At 41.2% G+C, this 10033-nt stretch overlaps 1 protein-coding gene and 1 long non-coding RNA gene across 3 annotated transcripts in view; one reads left to right on the forward strand and one right to left on the reverse strand.

Moving 5' to 3' along the window:
* Window positions 1-2234: 2234 nt before the first annotated feature.
* The window catches only part of LOC109293311, a 24337-nt gene continuing 16538 nt past the window's right edge, over window positions 2235-10033 (forward strand). Inside the window, exon 1 of the long non-coding RNA XR_002096296.1 lies at window positions 2235-2296. This is a non-coding gene — a long non-coding RNA (uncharacterized LOC109293311). The remainder of the gene's footprint in view (window positions 2297-10033) is intronic.
* RAD51C (RAD51 paralog C) overlaps window positions 8632-10033 on the reverse strand; it is a 30812-nt gene continuing 29410 nt past the window's right edge. For both annotated transcript variants that reach the window (XM_019511155.1, XM_019511154.1), the window contains exon 9: window positions 8632-8948. In XM_019511155.1, coding sequence (XP_019366700.1) covers window positions 8844-8948 — 105 coding nt within the window. In that variant the 3' untranslated portion in view covers window positions 8632-8843. The remainder of the gene's footprint in view (window positions 8949-10033) is intronic.

The following is a 10033-nucleotide window of genomic DNA, read 5'->3' on the forward strand; positions in this document are numbered from 1 at the left end:
ACACGGCGTTCATGATGCCTTTTATTAGACCAACAGAAATTGAAAAAAAATAAAAATATTGGCCACCGCTAACGCTGCCAGTGGCATCTAGGGGCAATTGCCACTCACCCCCCCTGCTGCTGAAGCTGCCAGTGGCATCCGCGAGTGGTTGCCACTCAGTGTTCGCCACCCCACTTGCCACAGCCACCTGCACGTGGTCTGGGCTTGCCGCCGCCATGCCACCGCCACCGCTTGCAGGTGGTCGCCGTGCCCCCCCAGCCTCGGGAGGCACGAGGCATTCATGTTGGTCTGAGACAAAAAGACCAACACCATTTTTCTATTACACCCATTTTTTTGCAATTTCTTAGTTGGTCTAATAAACGGGATCATCTCTGAACCAAGAGCTCTAGATTTAGGCATTACTTTTTGTCCCAGATCAACACGGCTACCAAATACATGGCAGGAGGCTAGGCATTTTTGGGAAGATTTAGTGGGGTTTGGAGTCACGGCAGAGCTGTGGTGTTCTGGGAATCATACTCGAGGCAAGGATTGCGGTGGGTCTTGGCCCAGCCGCCTGATTGGGATAGATGTAGGCAAGCATTGGAAGGTGAAGCCGTCTTCATCCAGTCTGTGCTTCAGTGAAACCAGTGCAGTCAAGCCAAGAAAAGATTCCCACTCCCAATCCTTGCCTCGTTCAAGGTTTGAGTCACGTATATGAGTTCGGCCTCTGCACGAGAGGGTCTGGCAAAGGGGGGTGCCTGGTGGGGCGGTAGCACACGGAGCACAACTTCTTCAGACTTGCCTCCAGTCAGCCGGACACAAACAGCAGCTAATCAGTGGCTGCTGTCAAATAAATCTCTCCCGTTTGCCAAAAGCACGTTGATTTGTTTTGTTCTTTGCAACTGAAAGGCTATTTTCAGAGGCATCAGGTCCATAAATATCCACAATGAGCAGGTATAATTGTCAGGGAAATTAAAAATAACCCCAGCACAAGGGAAAGGAGTGAGATTCCCAGTGTCAAATGTATCTTGAAGAATAGCCATTCTACAGGCATTGTATGCAAAAACAAATTATTAATTTTTTTGTTAATTGTACCCACTTCAAGAAGGATGTGGACAACTTGGAGAGCGCACTTCAAGAGGGATGTGGACAACATGGAGAGGGTCCAGAGGAGGCCACTCGCATGAGCAGGGGCAGCAGGGCAGGCCCTACGAGGAGAGGCTACGGGACCTGAACCTGTTCAGCCTCCACAAGAGAAGGCTGAGGGGGATCTATTGGCCTGTTACAAACTAGTCAGAGGGGACCATCAGGCATTGGGGGAGTCCCTGTTCCCCGGAGCACTAACCAGGAGTGACTAGGAGTGACAGTCACAAACTGGCAGAGGGTAAATTCAGATTAGACATCAGGAGGCGTTACTTCACTGTCAGGGCGGCTAGGATCTGGAACCAACTTCCAAGCGAAGTGGTGCTGGCTCCTGCCCTGGGGGTCTTTCAGACAAGGCTAGACAATCACCTTGCTGGGGTCGTTTGACCCCAGTACTCTTTCCTGCCATGGCAGAGGGTCGGACTTGATGATCTGCTCAGGTCCCTTCTGACCCTGCTAACTATGAAACTATGAAACCAGGGTGGTAGCTTGTGGGAACCTGTTGTTACCAGGACCACAGTATTTGCTGTTGCACGTCAGGCACTGCAGTCAATCTGTCTTCTAGTGATTATGACTTCAGTTCCAAAGCAGTTTGAGAGTATTTCTGGCAATTGCATTAACTGATTATGTAGCAAACCTGCGAATATGTGAAAGCCACAAGCATAAAAAGAAAGATTACAGTTGTTTTTCATCTTTCATAGCCCAAAGTTGTTAAAGTGATATCAAAATTATCTAGATTTTTAGTCTAATAAAAGATACTATATGTACGCAAAGAACCTTACCAGCCTGTGTCCTTAGACCAACACAGCTACAGCTACAACCAAAACCCCATAAAAATTATCTATGCATATAGCAAATATGTGTCTTGAGCAAGGGGCTGGATTAGAGGACCCTTCCAGCCCTACTTTCCTATGATTCTGTGACATGGAAATTATATGTTCTCATTTTATTCAGTGTGCATCTTGCAGTCTTTCTAACATAGCATGTATTTTTCTAAAACTGTCAGATAAACTTGAAAAGCAAAGTAATAATGGCTTTTTGTGGTATGGTGACAGTTTACAGCTACAGTTGATGATTTCATTTTTTTCCTTTTTTCTTTTTTTTTCTCCCAAATTTTGTGGGTACTGCATCATCAGTGACTGAGTCACAGGCCTCAAGAGAATTCAGGCACATTGTAAGTATCCAAAAATGAGTTGGAAAGTACATTCTTGATCACTAGTAAGTCATGGGAGACTAGGGTTTTCGATGTGCTGTTGCTCAGCCAATCTGCATGTATTGCATGCAATATAAATTCTGTTCTAAACCTTACCACCGCACTCGGACCAGCTGGCTGATCATCTTCATATTACATAATAATATGTAGCTATTCAGAGTAATAATAAGCAATCAAGGCTTTCCAAGAAAAAATAATCAAACAGTGCATGCTCTCTCCCTTCATTTTAATTTGGACTCTCTCAAAAAATGCATTTCTTAGTCCAGTTTAACAGCATATGGAAAATATCTGAGAATGATAACCTGTTCTCTTTCATAGTATTATGTTACAGTTACTAGATGCTCTTGATTCACCTTGGCAGTCCCCATGTGCTTTTCATCATTTGTCTAATTGCAAAAGAACACTAATTAAAATTAAATAGAGTACAACTTTGTACTCAGGATACATAGTCAAATTTTGATACTACAGGTCAAGTTAGCTTTTTCTTTTTTGTTCTGTTATTAAATGAAGAGGTTATGGATCTAAGCCATGTGACATTTTTTTCTGGAAGAAAAGATGAAAACAATTCTTATTAACCTCCAATATGGAACATATGGTAATCGTGGGTGACGTGGCCAAGCTAGGAAGCCAAGAGCTTGCCCTTTATTCATGATGATAAGACAGTAGAGTGGGCAATTGCTACACAAAGTAGCAACACCATCACCTTACTTTTGTCCAGAAAGGACAATCTAATTAGAGTTCTCTCTCTTGTAAAGGCGTGATCTGTGGGTGGCACATTTGACTCTGACATGATGTTTTCAGTACTTCATTAAGCAAGTACTAAACTAAATGCACAGTAACTACTGCACATTAATGAATGTGTAGACACGCTGGGAGCTAAATTTTAGAAAGGATTGTTCCTGTACCACAAGGTTAGCTGAAAACAATAGAAGTTTGGAGCTAAAAGACTTAAGCGTTCAGCATATTGTCAGGTACAAGATGAGTTTTCAAGGTGTCCTGCAAAAAACAAAGATGCTTATATCCTTTATAGGCTTTTGTATGGTGTGTAGGAAAAGATTAGGATGATTTAATTGCCAAAAAAGTGTGTGTGTGTGGGGTGGGGGTTTGCTTTATTTTAGCTTAAGCAATAAAAGGAGTATCAAGTCTTTTCTTTCCTGATTTTACTGGTGAATAAGAGGAAGAGCTTTCTCAGCTTCTAAGTAGAGGGGTTGGTATCAAAGCTTTCACAAAAACATTTTCCCCCCAAAAAAGTTTGTCAAGAGCTTGTCTGGTATCTTAAGCTGATGTGACCAAACTTATAAACTAACAACCAAATTCTTTGCTGCATCAAGATTCAGCATAACGAAAGTCTATTAAAGGCTTCACTCTCCTGTTGGTCGTAGTCTCAATGTAGTTTTGGGCAGCCTGGAATGAAGTTGGTTGAGAACTGTATGCCTAGTAGGGATAATGAGAGCATTGTATGATCTCCTCTCTCTGTGGTTGGGAGTGGGATGCTGGTAGCTCAGGAGCTGGTGTGCTGAGAGCTCCCCTTGTGCTGGTGAAATTGTCAGCAGAGCAGATCCACCTCCTTTGTTCTTCCAGACTAGCACAAAGGGACCAGAACCTGCCCCAAGAAATGTTAAGCAGTCTGACGGTATATTCTTTACTCCTGTACATGGCTCAAGATTCATCCCTGGCATGTGTGCTATTAAAGTCCTACCAGTAGCCCAGTGGCCTGTGGTGTCTTGCTCAACACACACAGTAGGCAAGACATCGTGTTTGAAAGTAAAAGTTATCTCTCTCCACCCTCTAAAAACAAGAAATCAACCCTCCACCTTTCAAGCTTTCTTCGCTCATTACATAGGAGCAGAAAAAGGGCACAAACATGATTTTATTTCTTTCCAGGTCACCTTTAATGTGTACCTTTAAAAAAGTCTTCTTTTAATATCCAACCTTCAGAGACCCTTTACATAACAAATTAGGTTTATAATGGCATATATGGAAAACTATGTTAGTAAAACTGACATTTACACTCTGATACTTATCATCCCTACTTAAAGAGTTAATGAGGTGTGTGGCATATTTATCAACAAATTTGTAGCAAAATGGTTAAAGTAGGAAACTCCAGATGACAAGGATGTAATTACATGTCAGAAGTAATGAAAAAAGCCTTTTTTAACATTACCCACACCCTGACCTTGTGGTCAAAATGCTAATGTCTGTCTTGAATAAAAAGCAGAAGTACAAGTGCAGTATAGTGTAGCAGGATTTGAGCAGGCCTTGGGGAGGTGACCTGAATTGTATGGAAGTGCACAAAGAAGTACTTCTTTTTAACTGTGAAAGAAAAATTCTAGCACATTGGCATGTAGAAAGTATTTGGGAACATCAGGGAGTATTTGGAGGTGCTTTAATATACCTATGTGATATATTTTTATACTATGCTGATGAACATCACAGGACTAGACAGACTGTTTTTCTGAAGTGATTTGTTTAAAAGCAGAGGCCTCCACAACAAACAACAAGGCATTCTGGAAGCTAAATTTGTGTGTTTGGGGTCAAATGGAGCCAGTGTCAAAGCAAATGTCACCAAGCATTTTGCACGTAGAATATGCGATTCTCATTTTAATAGGGAGCTCTGTTATTGAATTTGACCAGCTTAAGTCAATAACAGCATTGCATATATTTCTAATATACTGTTGCATAGCATTCAAATTCTTTATACAGTACTGAGTTTACATATCTTACTAACATAAGATGAAAGACATGAACGCAGTTAAAAAAACTTACTTCACAAAAATACACAAATATAGTAAATATTTTCCATAAGCAAGGCAAATATTCGTAATTCTTGTTATGCCTCTCAAAACTCAGTGAGACTATCACTCCTCTTCATAACTAAACTGACATAAATTGGCTGAGAACAAGGACAGCAACTGAATTAACTAAATACAGTGAGAAGACCCTAGTTTACAAGTTATTTCAAGCTCCAGTTCACTTTCTGGGTTTAGTCTCTGATCAACTGCAATTACTACTTTTTCCAGATGAGAAATTTATTTGAAAACTGAGTCCAGAATTTCAAAAGTCTTTTGGCTTGATACCTTCAGTCACCAGTTTTTAATGTCATCATACCACAATCAGTATTATCTTAGGACATTCCTATGCATCTGTGTCTGGAAAGTTGTTCCTTTCTAAGACTCCAAGGCAACTCTTTAGAACTCATGTCAATAGATGATGTTGAATTACCTCTATGCTTCCTAGAACAAAGTATTTCAAAGTATTGTTCCCCTGGCTGGGGAACAGGCATCTAATAGGACCTTGACTAAGAGTCTGACCAGTCTTAGGACATTATACAAATCTTTCCCACCATAGCTGGCTGCTGATCACTACCAACGCAACAGTACTTGGAATCCAGCAGGAGAGCTGATGCATTTCTTTGTTCCCAGGATTGCCCTCCAAATAAAAGAGCTGATCTTTCCTCCTCTGCAGTCAACAGGAGTTTTGACATAGACTTCTATGGGAGCAGGTTTGGTCCCATAACTTGAAGCCTGACCACACAGCCACACCCATCGTCAAAGCATATTTCCTCCCCATGCTTCTTACATTTATTCTCCTTGGAAGATAATTGGTTTCCTAGTGCTTTCTAATGGAGAAAGTTGTTTTCAAAGCAGAGACCTCGTAGAGTCAGGAGGAAATAAAATGTTCATTTTCTCTTCCCAAAATAAAGAATTTCAAAGCAGCATTCTGTTGCTGGGAGAGGCGCATCACAGCCACTGTTTTTATTGCCAAGTCCTGTGGTAGAGACTGGAGCCTTGTTGTAGTGACATAATTGCTCCTCACACCATAAGTAAGTGTTATGTGTAAGTACCAAATTGAATAATAGTAAACTCTGCATGATCTTTAAAGTTTCTGTATTTGAGACAAACAGCATCTTAGCAACAAACCAAACAAGATGAGATTTTACTTTTGGATGAATGCTGTGAACTTGGAGAGTTAGTCTCTTAGTTCATGCAGTTGTAAAATTGCCTTTTAAGCCATTTTGTTTAGCACAGGGATACTTTGAAATAATATATGAGATACAAAAGAGAGTTCTAGCCACATTCATACACACAGAAGAAAACACCTCACACAGGGTAATTAACTGTTGAGATAAGGGGCCAAAATCTTCTCTTACACAAGTGTTATTTGGAGGTGCTCCACTGTCTCCTGCAGTGTTTCTGGCACAGATAAAAATACAGTCTGGCCAACTGAGCATTGTTTCAACCATCAGATGCTTTTCTCAGGGGCTGGGCTCCCCTGGGGAATTTTGCTATGGTGTAGCTATAACAATGTAATTGCAGCACTGCAAGCCCCTACAATGCACATGATGCTCTGGTGTAAAAATTGTATTGCACCAGTGTGACTTATTCAGAAACCTGCAAAACTTTCCGGTATAGGCAACCCCTCATATAGCCTTGAGGGGTTTCTGATTTCTACTCTTAGCCCATCACTATATTATCATTTTATTTCGACAATGACTTCTAGAATATTCGGACACCCATATATTACTCAAACAAAACAGTTTGTACTATCATAAAACAGCACTGCGGACTCAGCTGGGACCTCTACTGTACTGTACAGCACTGTAGTGCTGTAATAAAAATGTGTGGCCAGCTGATACTCGTATTAAAAAAGGAGGACAGACAGGTCTTTCAATATTCTCTGTGAAGATGGAGGAAGAAAGTATTGCATACTTTAAAAGTAGAGAAAGGTCAATTAATTAGACTGAAATAGATGTTTTCCATAAATATAACAACAGTTCGTAGCTACCATCAGTACGTGCATCACTAGCCATTGCTAGTGTTTTTTAAAATGTGATTGTGATCCCCTTAACCAGGGCAGTTTTCTATATAGCTATGCAGGCATGCATTCTGTATCAGACCTTCCCCCCTCCTCCGGCACTGCAATACGTAGGAAGCTATTATTCCCAGATGAAGCATTTGCTTGCTGACATCACATGCAGTAGAATCCTTTTGTTTGCCTGTGTCTCCTGCATTGAAATGTTTGTCTGAGTCACAAGTGCCGCCGTCTTTCTTCCTCTGTGTCACTCCTGCTGGAAAGCTCTCCCTGACTCATGGATTTTAAATTTCGACAAAGCCCAATTCTCAGAATGGCAATTTAATTTTTTTTCCCTGGAATATTTTATTATGCAAATTATATCTAAACACTATAATGATCCAAAAATCACTGCCACTCTTTTCTTGGCATTTTAAATAGAGAGGTTTTATGACTCATATTCCACACTGAATTCTGTTTCAAGGCAAAGTCAATTTTAGTGTGAATTACCAAATTAAAAATTAGAGATGCTGACTCCCACATTTAGTCTGCTGGCTAGGTTTTCCCAGCTATACTGATATCAATTTCTGTGCTGCAAAGGGAGGGGGAGAGAGAGAGAGTGTGTGTGTAAGACATACAGTGGCCTCTGTTGAGGGAAATATTTGTTCTTATATATAAACCTCCTAAAATTCACCCAGATACTATGACTATTGATACCCAATAGATTGACAATAATTAATATTTTGAATTTTGAAAATGAGATATTTTTCCCTTGCATTATAATCTTACTACAGGTTTGTTTTCTGTGAAAGAGAACAGATTCTTGCTGGTTATTCGCAGTAGGCAGAGCTGTTTCTTTCATTTGGTTTATATTTTAGAGCTGCTAATGTATTCCTGGCTTCTGAGAAACCCATCTCTCTTCTAAATTAAATTAGCACCACAAACAAAACAGGCTCTGACATTGTAATTGGAATTTCCATACTAAATCCTGTATTTGAAAAAGGGCAGCATGGAAGCTGAAGGTTGTCTAGCCACATAGCTGAGATACGTGGCAAAGAAGGGTTCCTATTCACCAAGAGAGACTGTAGACATTGCCAGACTGGACTAGATCTTATATCAATCTAGTCCAGTGTCCTGTTTCTGCAGTGGCCAGTAACAGATAAACGGGATGTTGATTACAGTGCTACAGTTCTTTGGTCCAGGACTCCCCACTATCTAATGGCCAAAGACCTGATTCAGCAAAGCACATATACATATGCTTAACTTTTGAAACACAAGCATAAGTCTCACTGAATTTGTCCCTGGCTTGATGCATGTAAGCAAACTGCTACGTGAAGCCCTTTGGAAATTCAGCGCACACAGAAAAAGGAAAAATCAAGACCTGTCATTAGATATCCCATAGTGGATGCCATTGTTTCCCTGAGGGAGTAGGAGGTTCTTTTGTGCTCAGAGTAGGACTGTGTTATAACATTCACTACCCAAATAAGAAGTCCCTTTTTGTAGAAAACATTTTCAATTTTTTATTAAAAAAGCCAACGGCACGTTAAAACTAAACATCTGAGCAAGCACGGATGTTCTGGCTTTAATATGAGAATAATTTGTGAAGCAACAATTTTGGTTAAAAACCAGTCTCTTGGGTGCCTGTGGGTTGGTCCCAAGTTTGTAGTATAAACATTTCCATACAGAACATCTTTAGCAAAGTTTAGCTTCTGAAACGCTACTGTTTGTCCTCTTCTATCCGTGGCCGTTTGTGAGGGTTCATTTCAGATCCTTCGGGGGTTTGGCTTGGAGGTGGAGGCTGCACATCCCGAAAGCCATGAGGCTACAAGAAACAAACAAAACCTGGTGGAGGTCCAATTGCGATCTCACTTACCCTGGTGTAAACTGGTACAAATGGATCAGAATCAGGTCTGCTCTTGCAATTTATTTTAGAGACGTGGCTTAAAATGTTTCTAATTCAGGCTGCGCTCAGAATTCTAAAGGAAGCTCTTCCTTGCACAGGCTAGCTAATAAGCTCTCGCTCCTCATTTTATTTTTAAAGATATTTTCCCATCCCCAATCAGGCCAGCATTTTCATTTTGTTACTAATGGGCCCTATGGCTATGGAGCACACTGCTTCTCTAAATTAATTTATGCTGCCTATTTCAACAAATTGAAGGCCAAATCCTCCAGCCCTCACTTAAGCAAGAAGTGAGGGGCAAAAACTGCAGGCTGCAGAGTGAGAGTTGCACTTGAACGCTAACAAGTGAATGTTTCAAACTTGGGGCAAAACTGTTTGTTTAGTTTTATTTGACCACTGCAATGGGATGCTGTATAGTTAGCAAAGAGTGGGTCTGAGTCTAGTTCACGAGATTTTTCAGACTGAAGCTGTAGAAGCAAGAGCACTCATGGCCAACAACAGTGGTTCATGGAGCACGCTAGGAGGTGCCTCTATCTGCTAAAGAACAAATGTGGGTCAAATGCAGAAGTCGCCTAAGCAAGACACAAAGCACAAAGTAGAGAGCTGAAAAGGATGCGATTGTTTGGCATCAGCACCATGGCATCTGTTCATGGTTCAGAATTTGTGCCTGTTAAGTTTGTACCTAATCAAGGTATAATTACGACGCAGGCATCTGGAAAAATGGCATCTTATGCCTTGTGAAGTGACGGCCCTCGCCTTTGTTCTGCCTTTGTGCCTCCTAACTACTCATGTTGTGCTGGGAGCATCTCATATTGACCTCTCTGGAAAATGAAGGAGCAGTGTTGACAGTTCACAAAAGGAATCCCATGGAAGGATTGTAGCTACAATGCAAGGGCCTCGAAAAGAGAAAGGGGCTAATCAGAAGAAAAACTCCTTGTGGGGACCCTGAATGCTCAAGCAGAGACTTGGGGGGGGGGGGGGGGGACGGTATTTCAAAAAGGCGGACT

Source organism: Gavialis gangeticus, unplaced genomic scaffold (genome assembly GCF_001723915.1).
Source record: "Gavialis gangeticus isolate Ggan-Ray unplaced genomic scaffold, GavGan_comp1, whole genome shotgun sequence".
Taxonomy (NCBI): domain Eukaryota; kingdom Metazoa; phylum Chordata; order Crocodylia; family Gavialidae; genus Gavialis; species Gavialis gangeticus.